At 45.4% G+C, this 26,223-nt stretch overlaps 1 protein-coding gene across 2 annotated transcripts in view; it reads right to left on the reverse strand.

The window, feature by feature from the left end:
* Positions 1-26,223, reverse strand: part of SCN5A (sodium voltage-gated channel alpha subunit 5) — a 306,477-nt gene that overhangs the window by 62,923 nt on the left and 217,331 nt on the right. The window contains exons 17-19 of one of the 2 annotated variants that reach the window (XM_054990894.1): positions 24,662-24,679; positions 16,455-16,575; positions 844-998 (exon numbers count right to left, since the gene is read on the reverse strand). In XM_054990894.1, the coding sequence (XP_054846869.1) occupies positions 844-998; positions 16,455-16,575; positions 24,662-24,679 (294 nt within the window). The remainder of the gene's footprint in view (positions 1-843; positions 999-16,454; positions 16,576-24,661; positions 24,680-26,223) is intronic. The other variant, XM_054990895.1, reaches the window with a different exon arrangement.

Below are 26,223 nucleotides of genomic sequence, written 5' to 3' on the forward strand. Positions count from 1 at the left end.
CTTGAGTCTAAGGGTCAGCGCTTTTAAAATGGCAGGTTTTTAAAGCGTTGGGCTCCGGGCTCTCAGACCTAGCTTAGATTCCCCGCAGCCTCACAGCAGCTGTGGGGAATGGCAGTCAAAAATTAAAAGACAGCCCAAACAGCCTCAGAACACCACCATGGGGAGAGGAAGAGCTCCTGCATCGCCCCTCAAGCCGTTTTCCAAAACATCAAGGAGGGTAAGGTCTCTGTTTTTGCTACTCCATGTAGAGTACTCAGTGCATGTGGAGAAGTAAAAACAAGGAAATAACAAGTGTGACACAGAGAAATGGCTGGGGGGCGGGCGGAGCCCTTCCTCTGCCTGCAGTGGTGTTCTGAGGCCCTTGGGGCTCTCCTTTATTTTTTAAAAGCCATTCCCCACAGCTGCTGTGTGGCTGCGGGGAAGGTGAGTTGGGTCTGGGGAACTCAGAGCCAACTCTTTAAAAACCTGCATGTCTAGTTCGACCCTAAGCTACTAGTTTAAAGGGATGAAGGAGAAGATAGCACACAAAGGTATCTGAAAGCAAAGAAAAGATGGGGTATTCTCTAGTTGAGGAGGAAGAGGGGAGACTCCATCCCGGATGAAAGACGGCAGATTCCTCACCCACCGTCTATCGCTTTCCCCTCCTCTGCTTTCTGGGAGTTTGTCCAGTATGTGTCTCCCACCTCTATCTGCAAAGCAGTGGAGGAAGAGAAGGCAGACTGATTCACAGATGGGCGGGACATTATTCGAGAAGATTAAAGAGAATTGGGAAAGCACTCTTGAAATGTGTGCAGATACATTTTAAAAAAACGCAAAGAGAAAATTGTAAGTTTTAAAGCTTACCAGTGCTCCGCTGCTTAGAAGGATCATAAATATGATGAACGTTTCGAACCAGCTGTGTTCGACGATTTGATAGCAGGTTTTTCTCAGCCTCCACCAAACTTTCCCAGGAAATTTCGTGGTGTCCACAGAACAGCAGGGGAGGAATCGGACACACGCTGAAATGACCAGGCAGGTCAAAGAGAACGTTCAGTGCCCGAAGTGATGAGACAGTTTTCCCTCTTCTAATATTCATGTGTATTTTTGCTAAATGTTTCAAGTTCTCTGGTTCTTTCTCCTTTTTTGTGGTTGATTCTATTGATTAAATTCTTTTGGGTATGGACAGTTGTTTGGGATTCATGCATAGTTTAGATGGTATTTAGCTGCACAATATACATTATTAATACATATATGGCAATACTGAAATACGAGGATTGCCAATTTCAGGTTGGGAAATATTTGGAGATTTGAGGGGTGCAGCTTGCGGCGGGGCTTCAGGGAGGGGAAAGACCTCATCAGGGTTTAATGTCATAGAGTTCACCCTATAAAGTTGCCATTTTCTCTAGGGGAATTGATCCCTGTAGTCTGGAGATCAGTTACAATTCTGGGAGATTTCCAGGCCCTACCAGGAGGTTGGCAACCCTGTGAAACATTGAAACACAAATTGCACTGGAAAATGTCATTAATGTCTCTAGGTAAGCCAGCTAGAGAAAACTGCTATGAAAGACTCAGTCAGTCCTTGTGTTTCTTTTTCATTTCTCCTAAATAAAGGTATAATGCAATCCTAAACAGAGTTACTCCTGTCTAAGCCCATTGATTTCAATGGGTTTAGACTGGAGTAACTCTTCTTAGGATTAACCAACTTTATTGTAGCATAAGCTTTCGAGAACCACAGCTCTCTTTGTCAGATGTATCTGACCCTCCATGCATCTGACAAAGAGAGGTGTGGTTCTCGAAAGCTTATGCTACAATAAAGTTGGTTAGTCTTAAAGGTGTTACTGGACTCTTTACCATTTTGCAACTACAGACTAAAACGGTTAACTCTTCTAGATCTTCTTAGGATAGCACCTGTCACGTAAGTTTATATAAAAAAAAGTCCCTCAGCATCTTTCTGGATGATTGCAGCATCTTAAACTGTTACAGGAAAAACCTGCAGAGAATCAGAAAAGGACGTGATATAAAAGTTCATTCACACAAAGTCTGAAATGGAATTTTTGGGGGGGGGGGTTGCACCTGGAGGATGAAACATTTGAAATCATCCCGATCCACCAAGACCCCCAATGAATATTTCTGAAATCCCAGAACTGCTTTGAGGATTGTCTGTCATTTTTGAAAGTCAGTTTCCAAATCCTGCTATTAGCTGACTAAACAGAAGGCAACTTAGTATGTTCTCATAGGCTTGCCAACTTCCAGGTGTGGTCTGGAGATCTCCTGGAATGACAACTTATCTTTAGACTACAGGAATCAGGTCCCCTGGAGGAAATGGCTTCTTTGGAGGGTGGGCTCTAGTCCCCGCTAGGTTGATCCCCTCCCCAGACTCACTTTCCCCAGGAATTTCTTAACCCAGATTTGGCAACTCTAAACTAAATTTTGTGCTTAAGGGGTGAGCTTAAAAAACAAATCTTGATTCTGAAGATTAAAACGATTCACAGCTTATCAAGACCTTGGCTGTTTCCACACGGCTTACCTGAAGCTGGGCCATGGCGCAACGTTGCGGATCATGCCGGGGAAAATGTGAAATATTGCGTTTTCTCGAGCGAGTTTTGCGCGACGTCGCGCAAAATTCACGTGAGAAAACGCAATATTTCGCGTTTTCCCCGGCATGATCCGCAACGTTGTGCCATGGCCCGGCTTCAGGTAAGCCATGTGGAAACGGCCCTTATCACAAATTAAACACAAAAGTATCGTAATATTGAGATAATTAATTTACAGTCTCTGGTTTTACAAAAACAGGCCCGGTCATTGGATAGAATAAGCCTTTAACCATTCCCAACTGTGCTGGTTATATGGTGAGTACAATCTAGTATATAACAATATAACCGTCATCCATTTAATATATAACATATTACGTAATATAACCTTCATCTATTTATAAACCTTCCACAGCTATGTGTGAATGCAGATAATTTTACTATTATGTAAAACAAATAATGGAGGATCGGGGAGAAAGCCCATAATGAGCTAAATCAAGTCCCTGTCAAGTTCACATAGTTCTTGTCAATGCTGAACAAAATCCTAAGGCTCTTTCATATGAGCTCTTTACCTACTTTGGCGTCCAAAGCCAAACAGATTTTATAAAAGGTGTCACACACTTCAACAGCGTGAACAGTAAAAGCCTCTCTGGCTTTTTTGTACCTTTCTCAAACAAGTTGTCTAATTCCTTTCCTTCTCTGTGTTCTCCATCTCTTCCACCTTTGAGGCAATGTTTCTCTTCGATGCAATATATCGACTTCTGGCGGCTCAGGCTTTCTCCTTATGTGGCGTTGCATCTACAAATGTCATGTGCAGACCTCGTCTGCTGGCAACAAATTAACTATGCGAAGGGGCTGCTTTGCCTCGGCAGGCTGAGGGCCAAACTACACATTTGGGTTTTTAACAGCCGGGCCCAGTACTGGTTGCCGCACAGCAGTCGCAGGGGATGGCTTCTAAAGAGAGAGTCCCTTTAAGGGCATTTTCACACACCCTTAAAGGGACGGCCCACTCGCCCAACGGTGGTGTCCCCCCCCCCCAAGAATCCAGATGCCTCCGGTTGCAAAATGGTTGGGGGCTGTTTGGCTTCCATTTTTTCGGTGCCTTTCCCGCGAACGCACTTTCCGTGGTCACAGAAAAGGTGCTGAAAAAATGAAAGCCAAAGAGCCTGTAAACGTTTTGCAGAGATGTCACCAGCATTCTGTGAGTTATTTAAAATGAATGGAAAAATTTGTAAACAAATTGCTGATCTGCAGAACATATTGAGGTGATAAGAAATATATTAGTTTGAACGGTGCGATGTATTAGAATGATTCAATTTGAAACCTTTTTTTCTTCCCCATCCCTTCTTATTCTGTATCCCCATTTTCTTAATAAAAGTAATTTTTTTTTTAAAAGAAGGGTGTGTAAAAATGGCCGGAGAGAGCCCAAACCGGCTCAGAAGGCTGGTGTGGGGGAGGAAGACCTCCTTCCTTCTCCCCAGCCATTTCCCCACACTATTATTTCCCCATTTTTGCTGCTTAATGTGTGCAAACGTGTAGTTTAGTCCAAAACTGGGACTTTTGCAGTGCATTCCTTTTAAGGGCTGAATCCCTCTTTCCTCCTCCTTTTTTTTACGCTCTCTCTATTCTCTCCCAGCTTTAGAGAACGATGAGGCAGAAAGGGAGAAAAATCGGAGTAAGGTAACAGTGTGTGAAATTGCCCTTAGTGGCTGGGGTGGATTGAGTCCGTTGGCCCTTGTGCCGCTGCAGGGGACTTTTGACTCCGCTTGCCCTTAGCAGCCAGTGGCTTTGCACGGTAGCATCCCACCAGAAAATCTCCCAGTCAATTCCAAGGCCAGCCCACCCATGTGAGTGGCTTCTGGTTTTTTTTTTTCCTTGTAGGAAACTGCTTGTACCGTTCGCTGTGACTCATTGTCAACAGGCACAACTATACCGAGGTCTAAGGGGTAATCTGTTCGTGGAACAATGGCATTGCTTTTGATTCAATTTAAATGATGTGTGTCATTTCTCACGGAGCCTGTCACTCTTTTTTTTCCAACAGGGGAGGTATTCAGTCCTATCTGTCTAGCACAGTCATTTCCTTTTCATCGTGGGCAAGCTTTCCGCCTCCATGCAGTGCTGCCAAAATCTTAAATTACATCACGAGAAATATGCAATGTGAAATGGCTTTTTTTTTAAAAAAAAAAAAAAGAGTTGCGCGTTGTGTGTTCTCAAACAGCAGGCTTTTACGGCTAAGACAAGTGGAAGATAATACTGGGTTGTCTCTACTTGGCAGTGCTCCATCAGAGAGAAATGTCTGCAAATGACTTATAGAAAGGCAGAGGCCAGCGTACTGCACCTTTTGTAGCAACGCTCTCTGCTTTGTACGGAACATTTTCAAGGTGCAAGTAGTTCAAAGATGGATGAAGTTGCCTTATGCGGAGGCAAACCCTTTGGTCCTTTAAGTGAAGCACAGTGTGTGTTCAGTAGTGGGTCCCCGAGGTCCCTGGCAAAGGTCTGCTACTGAAGACCCTTCTTTTGGGAACTGAACTCAGAATCTCCTGCATGCCAAATATGTTCTAGCAGTCAACTACATTCCTTCCGCCTGAGCTGCATCTCTGCATACAAGCCTCCTATTAAGAGTTTTGTCTGCTACCAACTTTTCACCACTTCGCTACTGTGTTGCCTTACATACTATCGGTTGCTTTAAGTACGTGCTCCTAGGTATTACCCATTGCTTTAAGTATGACCCTACTAGGTAGTTCTACGTTGTCTAATGTCAGCTCTAGAATTGCTGATGCTGTTTCAGCATTTCTTCAACTCTGTATTGGATTCTTGCTAATGCTACGTCTTTGTAAACTTGCATTTATTTACCCTATGGCATTGTTTATTGAGAAGTCCTTGATATTGACTGTACTAATCTCACATTATATAATCCGCCTTGAGTTTCAGTGAGAAAGGCGGACTATAAACGACATAAATAAAATAAATAAAATTACACTATCGGCTTTGGTCCTTTTTCATTTGGATAATTTGCTACCAGAATGCTAACTGCAGAACTCTAAATGAAGATGCTGTAAAAATCTGCAATTTGATGCTCCCTAAAACAAAATTGCAAATCATGAAATCAACACTGTGCTGAAACAAGGGGCTTCTTGTGATCTGCTCTGTTATTTATTACATTTTTAATCCCGTCGCCTTGCTTAGGAGCTCCGAGTTCTTTTCTCCTGTCCTTCATTTCATGTTCAAACAACCCTATAAGGTAGTTTTGAATGAGAGTGTCTAGCTACGGTTGCCGGGTTCCCCCCACCTCCTGTCGGGAGGGTTGAGTCCCTGGCACTTACCTTGCGCACTGCACGGGGTCCTGTTTTGTGCGTGCGGAAAGCGCATGTGAACTTTCACAAACAGCGCAATCGTAAGCAGAGTTACTCCAGTCTAAGCCCACTGAAATCAATGGGCTAGGACTGGAATAACTTCTCTTACTTATTGCATTGAAATTGTATCCTGGAGTATATTCTAATTTATCTTGGGGCAGAAAATGTTCCCACAAGAAAACCCTTATTGTGGTGGCAAAAAACATTGTGTTTCAAAACACTCAGACAGCTAAACTCTGAAAATACACTTTCACACAAGACAGAAAATACCCAACATTAATAACTGTTAACATTGTTTGTATTTTCCTGTCTCAAGCCCGTATCTCTTTGTGGTGAGGTAAATGTTCTCCAGGTTATCAGGAGCCATAAGTTTATCAGAAGGGGCCGTATCTCCCAAAAGCACTTAAAAACGCCTCTCTGGATGAGCGTTTTCAGAAACAAAACTTGTGGTACTTTTTTGTTCCAATATATGATTTGGGGCTGGGGTAACAAAGCACATAATGGAAAAAGAAGCAATATGTACTGTTGCGAGTCCTCCCCTCCGCAAAAAAATGCTTTGCTGAGAGCGGGGGATGGATTTTGATTTTGCCACGAAGAGACATTTTCTTGGGAAACGCTGCCCCTCAGAGCAAACTTTGTGCTCTCACCAAATGTCAATTAAAAACAAAACAAAACCAAGACAATTTGGTGCCGTCTTACATGTAATTGTTCTTAGGAAATAAGTGCTCTGAACAAGCCACACGTTTACTAATACTCTCTTTTGATCTGTGAGGCAAAAAGGCAGCCATTTTGCAGGTGACTCACGACAAATATTCCAATTGGCACTGCACAAGCGTCACCCCACATGTAACATCTATGTTTCTGGGGAGATGCACTTGATCACAGAGATCATGTTTTCTTTTTAGACTGTGCTTCTGAACAGAAAACAGGAACCGCAAACCATCTGTGTCCCTCGGAGGTGCGCACATGACTATGTCTGTGTGATGAACCACATTTTCCCTCCAGCACCCACAGAGAAACCTTCCCTCACTAGCTTTAAGATAAAACCCATTCTTTGCTTATTAAGCACGTAACTCTGGAGAGAAAGGTGGACAGCCACTTTTAAGCATGTGCATTAATGGACGGGAAATCGAACAAGGAAACTAATGAGGCTTATTAAATATTAGTTAATATTATTTATGTATTTAGTATTAGAGCACCTGGCTAGGAGAATTTAAGCTGCGTTCCGACTAGGGGAGTGCTTTTTCAAAGCACTTATTTCCTAAGAGCAATTACATGTAAGACAGCAGCAAATTGTCTTGGGTTTTTAAAAATTCTACTGCTGTACTGAGCAGGAGCATTGGCGACGAGGACAGAAGATTTTCTACAAAAGATCTGTTAAGCCAACTGGGTCCACATGCACCTTGGAACTGAGCATAGAACTTACAGTGTGTGTGTCTGCATAGCTGATCCAGGATGGATGTGAAGGTTGGCCCTGAAGAATCAGTTACTCTGTCTGTGTCACCTTTTACAATGAACATATGCCTCAAAGCACTTCTATTCCAGTGTATGTTTTCCACTACACACTCACTCAGAGTATGAACAATGAGTGAGAGATGGAGTGCTGTGCCATGCTGCCTGCATTTAATGGGGTGTGTGTATGTCCAAATGCCCCTTTTCTCCCTCTCTGTCCAGAGGAATTAGCCGTGTTAGTCTGCAGTTGCAAAATAGTAGAGAGTCCAGTAGCACCTTTAAGACTAAGCAACTTATTTGTAGCATAAGCTTTTGAGAACCACAGCTCTCATCTGATGAGAACCACAGCTCTCATCTGATGAAGATAGCTGTGGTTCTCGAAAGCTTATGCTACAAATAAGTTGCTTAGTCTTAAAGGTGCTACTGGACTCTCTACTATTTTGCTCCCTCTCTGTGACTCTGTAGACATTAATGTACAAAATGAAGGACACTAAAAGGAAATGAAAATTTGGAAACACTCCAACATAGGAGTTTCCTCCTCACTGCCTGAGAAATATATAGGTTTTGTGTGTGTGTGTGTGTGTGTGTGTGTGTGTGTGTGTGTGACCAGCAAATTAAGCAAAGGCAACTGCAAGAACAGACGGGAGAAAGCACAGGATAAGCTAAAGATAATGCAGACCGCCAGATCGCTACAGTATCTAGCAGCCACTGGGCTGTACCTTTTCAGACTAATTGCTGGATACTTTCTCTCCTAAAGAATATTCCCTCCATGCAAAAGCCTGGTGCAGATACATTGCTTTCGCATTTTGGAAAGCATTCAGACACATTCCGTTCTCCCGCCTTCAGCCTGAAGTAGCAGAATTCATGTAGTATACAGGTCAGAGTATCTAACTCATATGTGAGAGCCCTGGGTGCAAATCCCATTCCACCACAAAGCTCACTGTGTTAACTCTGGGCCAATCATTTGCTCTCAATATACCCTATCTCACAGGATTGTCCTGGGGATTATTTATTTATTGAAATGATTACATTTTGTCTTTCCTTCAAGCTCAGGGTGGCATACAGATCGCATCATTGCAACTATCACAATTGAAAGCCAACAAAATAAAACACCAAATGATCCCTGTAGCCTCATAAATACCTGTAATTTATACCCCACTCCCTCAAAAAACCCAGGCAAATATAACAGCCTTGCAATGCATCCTAAAAAATTAAGGAAGGTTACGTTAAGTGGAGGAACAGCCAGTAGGAGACAGCCTAAAGCTGTAGCAGCACATGGGGACATAAGATATGCAGTCCTAGGCTATGAAGGGATTTAAATGTCATAACCAGTACCAAGAACCAGGCTCGGAGACAAACTGGTAGCCAGTGTAGTTTATTTTATGATAGGCAAAGTAAGTTTCCATCAGCTAGCTGTGGACAATAATCGGGCTACTGCATTCCAAACCAGCAGCAGTTTCCATTTATCTTCCAGGGCAGCCCAACATAGAGCACATTACAGTAATCTAGCTGTGAGGTTACAAAAGCATGGGTCAGCATGGTCATATCAGTTGAGCCTAAGAAGGGTGAAGGTTGGCAAACCACACGCAGCTGACAGAAAGCCACCAACCTGCTTCTGAAGCATCGTTTGGGTTCATGAGCATCTCCAAGCCCTTCACGTCCACTATAACTGCCTGCTCAACTTCACCCACTACGAGTGGATCCAGTCCCTCTAAATCATCAGCCTTCCTGACCAGCGCTACCTCTGTCTTGTATGGAATAAGCTTTAGCGTCTTCTGCCTTAGGTGCCTGACTATGGCCTCAGGGCACTGGTTCAGAGCCATAATGGACACATCTGGAGTCTTGGGGCCAAGCTACACATGACGAATGACACTTGAACAGCAAGTCTATTTCGCCCTGTTCACTTGCCCTCCACTCAATCCACTTGCCGTTCAAGTGTCATTCGTCATGTGTAGCTTGGCCCTTGGATAATGAGTACTGATGCTCTGGATTATCTCAGAGCCAAGCTACAAGAGACGAATTACACGAGGAGGAGCACATGAAGGGAGTTGCAATGTTAGCCAGGAAGCAGAGTTTTAAAAGAGATCGGAAGGCTTTGTCAATTCCCCCTCTCTAAAGAGCCAGCTCTTTATTTCCTCTTCACCTTCCAAAGACAGTTTCACCTCCCCTTCTAGGTGGTGAAGAGGAAATAAACAAACCCTCTGAGGAGGGATCTTTGCTGTCTCTGTAGAGAGGGGGAATTGGCAGAGCCTTCTGATCGATCTTTTAAAACTCAGCTTCCCAGCGAACATTGCGACTCCCTTCACGTACTCCTCCTCGTGTAATTTGTCTCTTGCAGCTTGGCTCTCAGTCTGTGGCCTTACATAAATCTTGAAGCCTGAGGTAAAAGAACAGAACCCTGCAGCCCTTAACAGGACAACTCCCACTACTCTGGAAAGCTGCTCTGCTAATTCCAACTCCAAATTCCAGCCAATGGATAAGAATTGTGTGGTCAACTGCATCAAAGGTTGAGGATAGATCTAACATCAACAGAGATCACAGTCTCCTGTCCATCTTTAAATGAAAATCATTCACCGGCGCAAGCAAAGCTGTCTCCGTTCCAAACTGATGGGTCAAAGGCAGATGTCATCCAAGAACTTCTGGAGTTACTTCGCCACCACAAAACCTCTCACCTCCAGTAAAATTGGAGACGGGCCTATGGCTGACTGGGCACCTCTTCCTTAGCCCCTGAGGATTTGTAAAGCAAAGCTCTAATAATCACTTCCTTTAACAGTCTAAGGAGAGACCCCTCCGTCAGCAAAGCATTAATGGTTTTAACCAACAGCTCTGATCATTTTCCCCAGCAAGATCTTAAAAGCCAGGAAAGACATGAAGAGCACAAGTGAAGGCTGTCAGGCACCCAAAGACTCTGTCAGGATGGCGTTCTGTCAATTGACTCTGCCGACATGAATCTATCCAATGGTAGAAGTACATTTTGGGGACTCCGAAGCTTGAACTGTTATGGGGGCCTCTTCTCAACCCGCAACAACAGGGCAACACCCAACAAGGTCCAAAGGTCCAACATCCGTTGAGGATCCAGCTGCCAAAATGTAGGCTATTAATAGATTCTGGCAAGATCAGTGAGCCGTAAAGCTAGGATGCCGCAAGCCCCCCGAGAAAATTTTGAAATTTGACCAATTACAGGGACATTTTGAGGCTGTATGAAACATGTATCAGAGCATATTCTAAGGTCAATATTAAGTACTTCAACCCATTGGCTTATAGGGTTTCCAGCCTCCAGGTGGTAGCTGGAGATCTCCCGGAATTACAACTGACCTCCAGCCGACAGAGATCAGTTCCCCTGGAGTTCCCCTGCCTGCTTTGGAGTGTAGACTCTATGGCATTATCCCGTGTTGAGGCCCCTGACCTCCCAAACCCCGCCCTCCCCAGGCTCCACCCCCCAAATCTCCAGGAATTTCCCTACTTGGAGCTGGTAACCCTATTGGCTTATGGTTCCGTCACTAAAATAGCCGTATTTTAATAACAAACACGTATAAAAACTCCAGCAATGTTGTTGAAAAATTCACTTATTAAAAAAAAAAAGATGCTTCAGGGCCCCTCCAGGATTCGGGGCCCTGAAGCTTCATTAGTTTCATAGCAGATCCGCCCCTGAATCTATCCATAAAAAAAGAACGAGCCGATGCTTCTGACTCCTGAGGAAGTGGATCTGCTCTCAACGTGGCCTCCAAGTCGGACCAGATGGGGGAGAGATTTTATCAGTAAAGAACCTCACAAAAACATCACAGCCAGGGGCCAAATCAACATCACTGATATGAACCGCTTTAAGCAATTTAGCTGAATGAGATTCAGCTGACCCAGCGGTGATGGTGGTGGCAAAACCTTCGTGACTGTCACCGTGACTTCAAGGCCTGCCAATGGGCTCTATGGCATATTGTTTCTGAGTCATCTTGAGTCTTCCAGCAATGACGTTGGAGTCGTCTCCCAATATGTTTCGTGTCTTCCATCTCCCTGGTAAACCATAGAGCTATGGTGTGAGAGAGGACACCAAGGAGTGACCCTGTTTATGGCTCTGGCCAGCCCATCATTCCATTCAGTTACAAAGGTCTCCACAGAATTAACTAGGAGGCTCTCAAAATTCTCCAGACATCCTAGAAACCAAAGCGATCCAATAATCTTCAAGGGTGGCGATCCAATAATCTTCAAGGATGGCCATCCACATCAGTTCTCTTCCTCTGCAGGGAGAAGGCAGCTGTGCCTTTAGAAGATGATGGCATGGACAGAACCTCCAGTCCCCAAATCAGCTCATAGGCAAGCAGCTTGGTAAAGAAAAGGTCAAGTGTATGTCCTTTTTCATGTGTTGGGCCTATCACAACCTGACAGCCCACCGTTGCCATGGCGGCCATGAAGTCTTGAGTTTGACCTGAAGAGGCAGGCTCAGCAGGCTTGCTGAAATACCCAAGGACAATAATTCAACAGGAATGGGAGAACCACCTATGTTAGTTTGAGTTTCTTGGAGGAAGAATGCGACAAAAATGTACTAGACAGATATTTAGCCCAGCAACGGATACATCTCATGGGATTTCCACTTGTCTGGTTTTTTTTAGTTCTCAGTCCAGGGTCAAATCCTATCAACACCATTTTTGTTTCGGCAACTTCTCACATTTTTGCTGGCGCATTTTTCTCACCTTGTCGAAGGACAACTTAACCTGTGCAAAATTCAACTTCCCGTGGTGTCTGGTTCCTAATCATTTTCTATAGAGGCAATCCTACCAGCACAGCCCTGGACAACGGCAAGTTCTCCATGAGGGCACACCTGTACGAACTTAGTCCTTAGCAGTTTTCTTCCCACAAGGAAACTAGCTCATTATGTTAGCTATCACATTCTCTCTTTTTTTATAGACTACCACTTATCATGAAAGGTAGGTCGCTGTCTTATCGATCTATTTATGAAATGCATTATCTATGCAAAAAACGTTTTTAGCAAGCTTCTTGAAAAACTGAAAACATCTGGAAAGAAGCATGCAAACAATCACATATGCTGGAAACTCGTACTGTTGTACCAGGACTGTTCCTGTCAACTGAATTAATGTTTGGTCGTTGCATTTAAGCAGAACTGCCAAGAAAATCCCCAGGACCTAAGGACATTCGCATGGTGTGCAGAGGTTCTGTTACCTCATTCAATCATCTTTCACGTGCTGCCAGGCTGTTTTGCTGACGGTAGGGGCCCTTGCATTCTCCATGCGTTATCCCCATCTGATCCCCTCCGAGCAAGTATGCTTCTGACCTAAATAATCCTTTGGGATATAGATCAATGACACCTTAACCCCCCACCACCACTCTTCCCCCTCCTAACGCTCCAGGGAAGAATCCTATGGAACAATCAGCTGGAACAAAAACTCATTTTGAAAATCACAGCCTTCGAAGCGATTTCTCCTTCTGTTCCCTTGCTGCGGAATTAAACTGAGTGAGAATCGCCCCACATGTGTCATGCTACATCCCCGCCTTTGGGCGGTGTGTAGAGCTGTGAGTTAACAGTGTGCTGACACTTCAATCTGAAAGGGGGAAAGATTGTCACACGCAATCAGCCAAAGGTTATAGGAAACGCAGCATCCCACTCCATCTTCCTTTCAGTTTTAATTGAGAATTCTGAAACTTAATTTTGGAATTGGAACACAGGCGGTTTGCTGTGGCTTCTATCCCTTCCTTGATTCACCGCTCATCCCCCCCATACTGTATCTATGTGGACAGAGAATTAGTGTTGTGTGTCAAACGAGGATTTAGGACACCTGGGATCTCAGATATGCTGCGCTATGAAGCTTGCAAGGTGACCTTGCACTAGTTACAGGCTCTCAGCCTAACCTACCTCACAGGATTGTTGTAAGGATAAAATAAGGAAGGGAGAAAGATGCACGCAACCCATTGGAGGACAGATAGATGCAGACAAAATGACTGCGTCATAGTTCCCTTCTGAGCTGTCCTGTGCCTTGGGCATGAGCGCATGTGCATCTTAGATCAAGGTGGTTAGCTGTGTGAGTCGGTCTCTCTGTGTGTGCATGTGGTGCCTTCAAGTCATAGCTGACTTATGGCAACCCCTGGTGGAGTTTTCATGGGAAGAGACTATCAGAGGTGGTTTGCTATTGTCTGCCTCTGCCACCCTGCTTAGCTTCTGAGGTTTGCCGAGATAGGTTCGTTAGGGCTATCCAGTTCAGGGTTAATCTGTCTATAGCAGTGGAAAAGAGCAAGAGTCCAATAGCACCTATAAGACGAACAAAATTTGTGGTACAGTGTGAGCTTTCGTGAGTCACAGCTCACTTCTTCAGAAGAAGTGAGCTGTGACTCATGAAACCTCATAATTGTGCCTCTTGGTAAGTTTTTTGGAGAAACATGAGACAGAATGGCGGGAAACTGGACAAACTGCACCTATGTGCCACTCCCTAGGAAGTCCAGAAATCAAAAGTGGCTAATGCTACAAAATTCTAATCCAAAATTTCAAATGTTTAATTTTTTTGTGCCACAAACCATTTAACAGCGAAGAAAGGGAGGGGTGGGGGCTTCCACAGACTCAACCCAAACAGACAGGGGAAAATACAAAGCAAATACAAAGCAAAAAAATATTAAAAGATATTCAAAATAGGTACCTATTTTTAACATATGTATGTAGCCCTATATTTTTAACTTGATCTTTGTAAATACCTATTTTGAATATATTTTAATATCTGACTTTGCAACTTGACCACTGTATTTTCTCCCACAAACCATTTCAAACACAAACCTGAATTCTGAGTACGGATGGCAAATTTGAAGGAAAACCTAATTCAGTTTAACCTGGCTGAGCCTATGCTGCTTTATAGATCTTGCATCTCTCGAAGCTCTAAGCACCTAAACCGAATTTGACGAAGATCACAGATTTTGGTCCATCTGTAAAAAGCAAAAGGCAAACGGGGAAAGACATGGTCTTTTTAAAGTCATCTTTTCCCCACCTTTAAAATGCAAATAACAACCCATTTAGCACGGTTTCAATTAGCAAAACCATGATGAGGGTTAAAGGGTTAAACCGCCTCTGTGTGAGCCTGAATTTAAATTGACGCCGGACACACGTGCAGAGTTTGCTTTTTGACAGAGGGACGGAGACCCGTGAACTGTCCGTGCCCTGCATTTATTAGCATTCACAGTCAGAGAGACAGGAAGAATTAAGAGTTAGAGAACAAATGCTAACTTTTGTGAGCAAATATTCAGACTGGTCCTTGCGAATCCCTCTGCACCAAATTCATTTTTAATGACATCAAAACAATGGTCCATATCCTACCACTCCATCTATGGGAGATGCAGGACTCCTGTACCCCGCTGCGTTGCTGCAGCTCCTTCTGACCCCTGGCAGGATCAGAATTAGAGATGGGCATGAACTGAAAAAAACCCAAACCATGTAGTTTGTGGTTCGTCAAATTTCATGAATCATGAACCACAAACTTTCATGAACCTGCCCCTGGTTTGCGAACTGGTTCGTTTGGTTCGTGAAAGCATCATATCCAGGTCAGAAAATCATCACTTCTGGGTCAGCAGAAGGTCATTTCCGGGCCAGCAGGTCTGCAGGAAGTCCATCCCCTGTTGCCTAGGAAACTGATTGATTGGCACCAGGCTGTCTGCAGTGATGGACCAAAAAACGAACCAAAAGAACCAGTCTAAAAGTTCGTGGTGGTTTGTCAGAAATGGGATCTGATGAACCGTGGTTTGCGAACCATGAACCAGCCTGGTTCGTGCTTAATTTTGGTTTGTATTTTGGTTCATGCCCATCTCTAATCAGAACCAGGACTCACACAGAGGAACAGCCACACAGGCTGCTGCAGTGTAGAAGTGACAGAGAGTAGAAATCACTCCTCCTTCCTGTCCTGCATGCACAGCTCCCAAGGGGAGAGGCCAGTGCCACCCCCTGGTCCCTTCACATGCCAACCCTCTGGCCATCAAGGCTGTTCTTCAGCGCTGATCCTGCAACCTCATAAGTTCTTTCCAGGAGTCAAAGGGGGCTGCAGTGCTGGAAGGGCCTGCGGGAAAGCTCCTTGGACCTTCTGCACCGAAGATGCTAAGATCATCAACCTCTAACATTGCCAAGGCTCAGCTCCCTGCTCTCAGAATGGAAGTTTCACACGATTGCCTGCCTGCCTGCCAAATCTTGGGAGTCACAAACCAGTCATAGGTTAAACGAGGGCTACATGTTCAGTCTGCACCGAGCAATTACATGTACAGTTTATATGTGCCTGAAGTCTGTGATGATTAGGCTGAACATTCATAAGCAGGGAAAGGGGCTAGGCATTGCAACTCTGCTCTTTCTACTCAAGTGACTTCATACCTCTTTATACATGCATGGGATCATGTCCCTCAAGCTAAGGAGCAAACACAATTTCTCAATGCAAGACACTTGTCAGCCCCATTGACTGCAGGCATCTCGGGAAGGGTCTGTGGCTCAGGGGAAGGGCCTCTGAACCACCATCTCCAGTTAAAAGGGTCAGATAGAAGGTGATGGGAAGGACCTCTACCTAAAGACGCTGGAGAGTCACTGCCAGTCTGAGAAGACAGTTCTGATCTTGAGGGAAAGATGGACTGATCCAATATAAAGCAGTTTCATGTGTGGCTCAAGCAAGCAAGCCTAGATAGTACGCCACCAAGGAAGAGCCTAGATCCAGAGGACTTAGCCGTGTTAGTCTGCAGTCGCAAAATAGTAAAGAGTCCACTAGCACCTTTAAGACTTTATAGTAGCATAAGCTTTCGAGAACTACAGCTCTCTTCGTCAGATGCATCTGACGAAGAGAGCTGTGGTTCTCGAAAGCTTACGCTACAATAAAGTTGCATCTGACGAAGAGAGCTGTGGTTCTCGAAAGCTTAGGCTACAATAAAGTTGGTTAGTCTTAAAGGTGCTGCTGGACGCTTTACTATTTTAAGAAAGATGCTGAATCAATCATCTTGAAGTCTTCATTCAACCCATTCCTTTCCAAATATGCAGCCCTCACTTATCGCCTGCAATGACTCAATCCCCCCTGCAGCTGTTCTGACTCTGCATTTCAACCCAGGGATACATTTGGAGGGCTTCCGACTTGTTCTTGACATTTTACAGTCAAGGAAAGGAGTCAGAGGGACTCATTCTTACATTCAGGGAAGCAATCTTCAGGCTCCATCATCTCTTCTGCCAGTTCTGGCATCTGTTCCAAAAGATCCGACGGGATTGCCAAATCAACCGTACTTCCTTCTGAAAGGCTGGTCTCTTCGAACTTCTAGGGGGAGACACAGGGGCAAAGGGGGAGAAGGAAAGAGGAGGGGAAAGATGAATCAGTCTTCTTATAGGAGAGGCTGTGCTGTAAAACCAAATGAAGCCAGCTGGAAGAGAGGAGACGGGAAACATTTTTTTTTCATGCAAATCACTAAATATTTGGTGGTTGTTAAAAAGCGATGAAAGAACATGCTAGAAATGAAAAAAAAAGCATAAATGAGGATGAAGGGCTGACAACGAGCCTGGAGAAAGATGTTCTGTCCCTTTCACAGAGGCTTCATGTGTGGGAAGCCTTTCCAACCACGGAGGTAAATAACATCACCCAGTACATTTTATTCATTTATTTAATTTTATTAGATTTATATCCCACCCTTCTCGCCAACGGGCTCAGGGTGGCTAACAGCAACAAACAATAAGGCTGTCCACCATCCTGTTTTAAATGTGCATTAATAGAAATACACTGCTGTTTTAATGCAGATGAATTTAAATTGTATTTTAATATGTTGTTATCCGTCCTGAGCCCACTCGCAGGGAGGGCGGAATAGAAATTTGAAATAAACAAAATAAAATAATAAAATAAATAATGTCCCATCAACTCTCTGTTAAAAAGACAGATCATTTTGTCCTCCAGGCAGTTGGCAACCTTAGCAGCAACCTTTTATAGTGAGTTTAGGGACACTTCTACCTAGTAACGGGCCAACTCCTCCCCACATCCACACCAGAAACCAATTTAGGTAACGGGATATCCTCCAGACGCTGAGCAACATAATCTGGGGTCCCCACTTTGGATATCAGACCTCTACCAGGGTGCCCCCACGCAAGCCCACCTCTCTCTTTCCTTACCTGGACATGGCAGTGGAGAAGGCTCCCAGAAGGTGACAAGGTACGACACCCACTAGGCAACTAATGTGCTGTAGCACCCACAATTGCTGACCATAATGGGCAATGTAGCTCCTGTGTCTCCAGATGCTGCTATGCATGTTTGTGAGCATGTCTCACACCACTGATTTGGGAAAGGGTCATAGCGGCAAAGGAGGGTTGGTGAGTGTGCTTGTATGTGTGAAATGGTCCACTTCAAGCAGCCTGGAGGCACCAGGGCCATATCCCAATTGGACCCATGGTGGTTGAACTCATGATATTTGATGGTGAAACCCTCTGGGTCCCCCCCCCCCCTGCAATCCTGACAGTTTTCAGCATCATCAGCATTAGGAATGGAAGGAAATTCCAAAAGGTGGGCAAAGGACATGTTTCTTAAGATTATCATGATGTGCAACCGGACCATGTACTTTAAGTATAGCCCTACTAGTGTGCTGGAATGCAGGCGGGGAGTCTGCCACGAGCCTCTCTGAACGTCCGGAGTTCAACCAAGCCAACGGGGGAGCAGGCAGGAAGCGTAGTCCAAGGAGCCGAATGCAAGGGTCAGAGCCAAAGAGCAGTCAGAGCAGAATTGAGTTGCAGTAGAACCGGGCGGGGTCTGTGCACAGGTGCTTCTGCAACAAGGGAAAGGGCGTCCTGGCTTAAGAGCTCTCACCTGCAGGGCAGTGCTGCACCCTGTTACAACTCAAGGTCGTTACGTCATTGTTTGAGTGCCTGGAGCCTTGCACTTTGCCCCCTTTCCTGTGCAGCAGGACGCTGTCTCCCTCTGCGCTGCCTGTCAGGTTCGGGGGAGCTGGGTGGGGATGCTGCCCTGGTCTCAGGAGCTGGTGCAGGTAAGGGAACAGCCTCTGTCCCTGAGTCTGCCCGGGATTCCTCAGCCAGCTCTGGCGAGGGTTCCTGCTGCTCCATTCCCTGCTGGTCTTCCAAGCAGCTGCCTCTGGAGGGGCTCGGAATAGTCCCACTCCTGTCGTCCTCCCCGAGGTCTTCATCCTCTGAGGACTCAGAGGCCACAACAACTAGGCAGTTCTATGTTGCCTAATGTCAGTCATAGAATTGCTTATGTTCTGTTTCAGCATTTCTTCAACTCTGCATTGGATTTTTGCTAATGTTACATCTTTGTAAGCTTGCATTTACTTACCCTATGGCATTGTTTATTGAAATGTCCTTGATACTAACTATACTGATCTCACTGTGTAATTCATCATGAATCTCAGTGAGAAAGGCGACATAAATAATACACCTGGGCAAGTCGTCAGGAGGTCTGGAAGCACGGCCGATGTAGCAAGTTGCTGGACATAATAGTTCACACCAAAACAACCCAGTTTTTTTCATGGGGCCGCAGTACTCTTTGGAGGGAGGGAATGATATTTGGGGTTTGTATGGGTCGCTATGGCAATGGTTGCAAATATCCGCAGATTAAAAAAATACTCTTGTAACATAATCACTGCAACATAATCACTGCAACTGGGGACACATCACAGCCAGCGAATGCTGATGATAGTTTATGGGCCATGTCTGTAAGTGCAGCTTTTAATGGGAGAACAACAGATTATTTCTATTGACTTCCTAAACAGACAGCTTTGAGTGTCCTGCCAGTGTCCACATGCCGTCTCACAAAATCTTTTTAAAAAGAAATTGACCGTATGGCTATGGGCAGAGGCTACTGCCGGGGTAGGAGAAAACCAAAGATCCCCAGGGCATGTGGAATGAGTGCCATGCTTCTTGCGATGCAGACCACGGACCATTCAAGGACCATTCAAGCAAGGCCGGATCTTGGGTTCCCGGCGCCCGGGACAAACCAATTCCAGCTGCCTTCACTCGCACGCGCACACTTGGCACTGCGTGCCTCCAGTAGAGCAGCAGCAGTGCCAGTGGCTGAGAGGCCACCCGCGCCACTCACCTGCCTGGCTGAGGGGGTAGCCGGCTTGCTGCATGCTCCCTGTCCTGTGGGGCAGGCGAATGGCGTGGGCAGCCTCCCAGCCCTCCGTGCCACTCGCTTGCCCAGCAGGACAGGGAGCATGTGGCAAGCTGGCCGCCCCCTCAGTCAGGCAGGTGAATGGCACAGAGAGCTGGGAGGCCGCCCGCACCACTCGGGCCCCCTCAGCAGGACAGGCAGCTCAGCCAGCTGCCCCCTCAGCGGGACAGGAGAGTGGTGTGGGCGGCCTCCCAGCTCTCTGTGCCATTCACCTACTCGGTTGAGTGTCGGAGGAGGAAGGGATTCAGTCTTCCCTCCAATGACATTTTCACAAGACAAAACAATTAATTTGGGCATGAGATCCAGTTCTCACTCAGGGTCAAGCTAAATGTGAAGGTTTTTAAAGAGCTGGGCCTGAGGAACCCAGCCATACAGCAGTTAGAAAAGGAAATGGCTGTTTAAAAAGAAATAGGAGCCCAGATGGCTTCACAATGCCTCCATGGGGTGAGCAGGGGCTCCTCTCTTTCCCCTCGAACCCTGCCCCCTGCCAAAATAGCACAGGGGTGTCCCCCCCCCTTATTTTTACTGCTCCACATGCACAGAATATTCCGCATGGAGGGGAAAAAAACAGGAAAAAAAACTCCCTCCCCAGTTATTTTGACATAAGGAAATGGCTTGAAGGGGAGCTCCTCCTCGCCACCCCCCCCCCCTCCCAAGGCATCTTGAGGCCATTTGGGCTCTTTATTTTTTAACAGCTATTCCCCAAAGCTGCTGTGTTGCTGCAAGGAACTAGCAGGAAATCCAGACCCAACTCTTTAAAACCTGCACGTCTAGCTTAGCTCTCAGACTGAAGGCAGGGTTCACATAACTTAATCTTCCAGCATGTGAAAAATATCCTTCTGCACAGAAAACGAATAAGGGGGGAGAAAAGGCCAGAGCACTCTTTCTTCATTTACGCGTGCAAGGATTTTAAAAGGATCGTTTATGTTTATTGTTTATTTTACTCCTATTTAATTATTTTACTTCTATTATTGGGTATTGTTATTTTAATATTATTTGAATATTTATTCACGTTGTGATCTGCCCTGAGCTTGCTCGCAGGAAGGGCAGCAAGAAATCTAATAAATTAAATTAAATTAATTATTCAGTTTCCATATTAAAATAAACACCGTTACAGAATATTTACAGAACGTGACAACAAGGAAAGAAATAATTACTCGATTTGTTTGAACAGCTAAACAAAACATTCTATGAAAATTATAGGCATTATTTATGTCACAGCAACATCTTTCCCATACGTTCTTCACACTTGATGGTGTGTGTGTGCGTGCGTGCGAAGAGCTGCTGAATTATATGGAAGAATGTGTAAGTCTTCACCCGTAGTATGAACCAATGAGATCTTGGCCACTCTTGGCATGTACCATGTTAAGCTTTCAATTTATTCACAGCTGTAATGGCGCTCAGCCACCCTGATTCACATCCTTCATGATCAGAGAACACATCTTAGAATGTGGCCCAGAATCCTTTGCAACAAAAGGAATTCTGCGGAACGTGTGCAAGGGCCTCCTCAGAAGTGCTCATGCACAAAAGGTTTACTGAGGGAGAAACATCGTCAGGGCTGGCGCGCCCATTGAGGCCAGGTAAGCCGTTGCCTCAGGGTGTGGGGCACCGGAGGGGGCGCCAGAGGAGGCGCTGGGGGCGGGAGTGCGTGCCAAGGAGCTGCAGCCTCCCAACCCTCCTGCCCCGCGCTGCCGCCGCTGCCAGCACATGCCCCCGGCTGGGCGCAGCAGCCACGGGCAGGCGTCTGGGGCGATGCAGGGCAACCAAGCGGGAGAGCTGGGAGGCCACCTGTGCGCCGTCCCAGCTGCCCACCACAGCAATCGGGCAAGCTTGCTCATGCGCCCGTGATGACGTCACACATGACGTCATCATGCAGGCTGGTGTGTGCGCGCCCAGCCCACCGCGGGCGCCAAAAACCCTGGCACCGCTCCTGACCATCATCCTGTATGAATGGTTCCACAAGAAACGTTGCTTTGGGGTCAAATGATGTCGCAGCCCTGGCCTTTTATTGTCTCCCGGAGCATTTCAGCCAGTGGCAGCTTTCATTTCTGACTTTTCATGAAAAATAAAGCCCCAACCTCCTAGCTCCAGCTAGGAATCTGAATCGGCTGCTCGCTTCAGCAAAACCCAAAAGTACAGAAGACCCCTACATTTTGCTAACTCCAACCTCCTGGTCTTCCTCCACCCCGAGAATTCCATTGAATCCACGAGAGAAGACGACAGACAGAAAGCATCACCTTGAGAAGGCAAGATTAAGGGGGGGGGGGGGGAAGCAGCTCACTGGAGATTTCCAAGCAGAAAACTTCTTGATGCAGATGAAAATGTTTAGAACAGCTGATTATTTGGCTGCTATAGACTTCCTGAGAACAGACCCGGTGTGAATGATGGAGGCTTTTCCAGGAACTGAGGGTGCGTTTTGTAGCTGAATTGTGGAAGAGGTCATGAGGGATCCTATTAGAAAGCATTCTAGCAACCCAGTTGAATCGAAACCTTGTTGGTTTCTGAGAGCCAAGCTACAAGTGATGCCTGACACAGGTTGGACACTTGTCAGCTTCCCGCAAGTTTTGATGGGAAACGTAGGCGTCCTGGTTCTACAGCTTGGCTCTCCATTACAGCTGCAAGACCAGGATGCCTACATTTCCCATCAAAACTTGAGGGAAGCTGACAAGTGTCCAACCTGTGTCAAGCGTCACTTGTAGCTTGGCTCTGAGTGTCAAGCTCGACATGCAGGTTCGAGTTCTCTGCAGCCACACAGCAGAATACTCCAGATGGAGCAGAAAAAAACAGTGAAAAAACCTCCCTCCTCTGCTATTTTGACAAGGGAAATGGCTTGAGGGGAAGGGAGGAGCCTTTCCTCCCCCCATGGTGGCATTCTGAGGCCATTTGGGTTCTCCTTTACTTTTCAACAGCAATCCCCCAAAGCGGCTGTGTGGCTGGTTCGGTCCGAGGAACCCAGACTGAACTCTTTAATAACCTCTATGTCTCGCTTGATCCTCAGAGATTGATTAACCTCCAGTAAAAATATTCCAGATGTCTGCGGAGTGAGCATGTCTGCTTCCTCCTTTTAGACTGGTTCACTGGCCTAGGCTGAAGATGTACCATCTGAACGGTTAGGGGGACCATATTTGAGAGGGATGGGGACCTATGACTTGTCACCTGGGAGATATCTCCCCCCCCCCCGCAACCCATCCCTTAGAAGTGGTAAAGAACAGTCAAGGGCTGCTTTTGTGGAAGCAACCTAAATTCCTTTCCACCCACCTCACAGGGTGTTTTGTTGTGGGGATAATAATGACTGTAAACCACTCTGAGTGGGCATTAAGTTGTCCTGAAGGGCGGTATATAAATTGAATATTGTTGTTGTTACAGGTAGTTTGCTTAGGACAGATGCCTATGGGTCCACAGAAAGGCTGGGAAAACAGTACTCCAATCCCTTTAGCATCCTTCTTAAGATGTTTATTTATTTATTTATTACATTTCTAGACCGCCCTCCCCGTCGAACAGGCTGTTAATAGATGCTGCATCCAGTTTGGATAGCGGTTCTCAGAGTTTAACGCTCCCCCCACCAAGTTTTAAGCACTGATTTCCCAGCATTTCATTTCCTAGCTCAATTCTCAACTCTCTTGGTTCTGTCGGTGGAACCTTTCAGTGAAAATTTTCGGGACCCACCCCTGCTGCGCTATGTAAATGTCCTGGGTAGAGAGCGAGGCGAGTAGAAGCAGGGGCTCTAAAAGGAAGAGAAAATGCATTCGATGAACTTAGCAGGTCAATAGAAATAAATTATTTGCAATGTGCATAAACCTCAGCCTGCTAAGCAGGTAGCGTCAAAGAGAAAGATGGTAATATTTTGCAGGTCTCAGCAGCAAAGCCCCAGGAGGGACGAAAAATCCCCAAATGGAAGAATCTAAATAAAAACAGGACACGGCAAGGGATGAGGGCTAATTAAAAGGCACCGGTACAGAAAGGACTGTGGGGGGGGAGTGAACGATTTTTCTGATCATTTATAGAAAAGACAGGGAATGGCAGATGTAGGACCGTCATTCATGACGACCAATACCCATAGAGGAATAAAGTGGTCTTTTCTGGTTCCTTCCCTGCATTTTCAAATTAAAGCTTCTAGTCCTACTTATGCAGATGCGAGGGAAACATGGAAGCTGTCTTTGAACAACTTAACATACGGAAAAACATGCACCCTCCATCTTGACACTGGCCGTTTTCACACAGCCATGCAGCCGGAAGATCGCACAAAATCACGGCATAAAAGTATCTTCCTAGCACAATTTCCCGGCACAATCTCGCTTAATGATGCTTTTTCTGATGCCATAGGGTCATTAACGGGGATCGTGCGGGGAGATCGTGCTAGGAAGATGCATCATGCCGTGAGTTTGCACGATCTCCCGGGGAGCATGTGAAAATGGCCACTGTCTGTGTTATGTATTGGGCTAGCTTCGAGGAAAACAGGGCTCCTCAGGTAGCCAATCCTATTGGGAATTAGGGTTATCAGCAACCAATCGTTCCCCTGGATGTAAGCCAATTGCGGTCGGGTAAACATGTTACCTTTTGTTTAGTGCATGCAAATGAAGGATCCTAGAGCCTGTGTTCTTATTGGGGAGTTACTGAAATGGGGTGGAGTTGGAGGTGTATATATATCTGGCTCCCTTGGGAGCCACGTTGTTCTTTGTGCAAATAAAGTTACTATCATGAGCTGAAGTCACTGCCTGGCTGACATCACTTGAGCACTAGGCTCAATATTTAATAGTCTGGATCGTCTTAAAGCGGCTTTCCAAAGAGAAGGTCTCTCCCAACACATGCTGTCTGGAGTTACAGGCAGCAATCCCAGGCCTTCAGCATACAAAGCACGTGTTCTACTGCTGAGCTGTAGCAACCTCTCCCATGTCTCTGAACGACTTACTGCTCTGGTCCCGCTTCGTCAATCAGCCCCTACTGGGGTCACTTATTCTGTTCAGACCCAGGAGTTTTTTTTTGATCTTCCAAATTGCTCTTTTTTTTTTTTAATAAAATTTTTATTGGAATTAGAATAATATAATTTCACATTACAATCAATTCCCGTTTCCCAATTTCTAACCCCCTCCCTTTCCCCCCTTTTCTTTTGACTTCCAACAGCTTTCCAACCCTTTGTCCCTTTTCTCTTACTCATTTTAAATTCATCTATCTAACAAACATATACTTTCCCTTTGATCTAAGCAATAATTCTTTAACTATTTTTAATACTCTATACCTTATCTTTGAGTCCCTTCTTCCATATTAGACAAACAATTTGTCCCTTTTTAACATAATTTCATAGTTTCCTGGTTTCAAATATTTCTATAAACCATATACCATATAAACCATATAACCCATGCATTTGTATAAGTCAACCAATTTAACTTATATTCCGTATATTGCTTTGTATAACTATCCTCAAAAGTTATCAATCAATTTGATCCATATATTTCTTCAGGTAGGCTCATTCAGTTTAACATGTTACACGTTTATACCAGAAACAATGTTAATTAGTCGGTCCTTATAGTTAATTATTTTCTATCCATTTTCTATATATTTTTCTATATATGATCTTCCAAATTGCTCTTGATGCGAAGGTGCAGTAGAATTACTCGACCTGGCTTGCCCGGCAATTCTTTACATAAGTTCTGGTGTTACTTTCCTTAGGGGGCATGCTGAGACCAGTGACTAATGCAGAAGCACAGCAGGGGGACTCCTCTTGAGGGGAATTCTTATTTCTAGATCAGCTCCCAGTAAACCTTTTCAGGTGTTGGAGAGGAGAATGTTTTACTCTCCTCTCATTTAATGGAGGCCTTCCATTATAGGAACCAAAGTAAAAGCATCACCCTTTGCTGGATTAGAAGCAAAGGAAAGACAACAAGTATGGTGTAGTGTTTAGAATGTAAAATGGGGATCCAAGGTTCGAATCCCCACTCTGTCATGGAAGCTTGTCAGGTGGCCAGGGGCCACGCACACCCTCTCAATCTAACCTACTTCACAGAAGTTGTTGATGTGATGATAAAAACAGAAGAGACTGAAGGGTGTTGTAAGTCGCTTTGGGTCCCCAGTTTGGGAGGGGGAGGGATATGAATATTTAAAGAAACAAATATAAATAAATAAGAGGGCAAGTTCCAAAACCCTTCTCCGATCTTGCAGCAGATTCTTCTCTCGACTTCTCGAGAAGGCCTGGGGCTTATCCAAAAGCAGCAGGCCCCAAACTTACGCTGGCCTCGCCTCTACCTCCACCAGAAGATGCAGTTCTTGCCTGGATTTTGTTGAAGAAAGAATTCTTCCTCATTTCATTTTAGTTGGGAACAAAATAGGAATGAGCAGATATCCATGTTGTGTCATTCATCTTGTAAATTCTGTTCGAGGCATTAAGTGACTCGAACCCTCCCTCAGTGGACTGGACAATTCCGTCAAGAATGACGTGTCTTATTCAGGGCAGCCCCGTATGGGTGAGATCATCCCCAAAGAGACCCGGCTGTCTTGTCCTTCCCTGCCATCTGACACCTTGCAAAACTTGCTCACACAAAGAGCGGGATCGGTGCTGTGCACTGCCCGGAACAGATTGCTCTTCAAAAATAGCATCCGAATATTACTCTTCCATGATGGCATCCGTCACCTCAAGTGAACTTCCGCCTCATTTTCCACTTTGCCGTGGAAAGGTGCCATGTTCTTTCGTCCCCTCTTGAACAGTCACAAATAGAATCCATTTGTGTTTTGTTCTGTGAAGACAGCATTTGTCTTCTGGGACAGATTCATTTAGAGGTGGTGGTAGATACAGAGTTTGTTGTC

This window comes from Eublepharis macularius, chromosome 11 (assembly GCF_028583425.1).
Source record: "Eublepharis macularius isolate TG4126 chromosome 11, MPM_Emac_v1.0, whole genome shotgun sequence".
Taxonomy (NCBI): domain Eukaryota; kingdom Metazoa; phylum Chordata; class Lepidosauria; order Squamata; family Eublepharidae; genus Eublepharis; species Eublepharis macularius.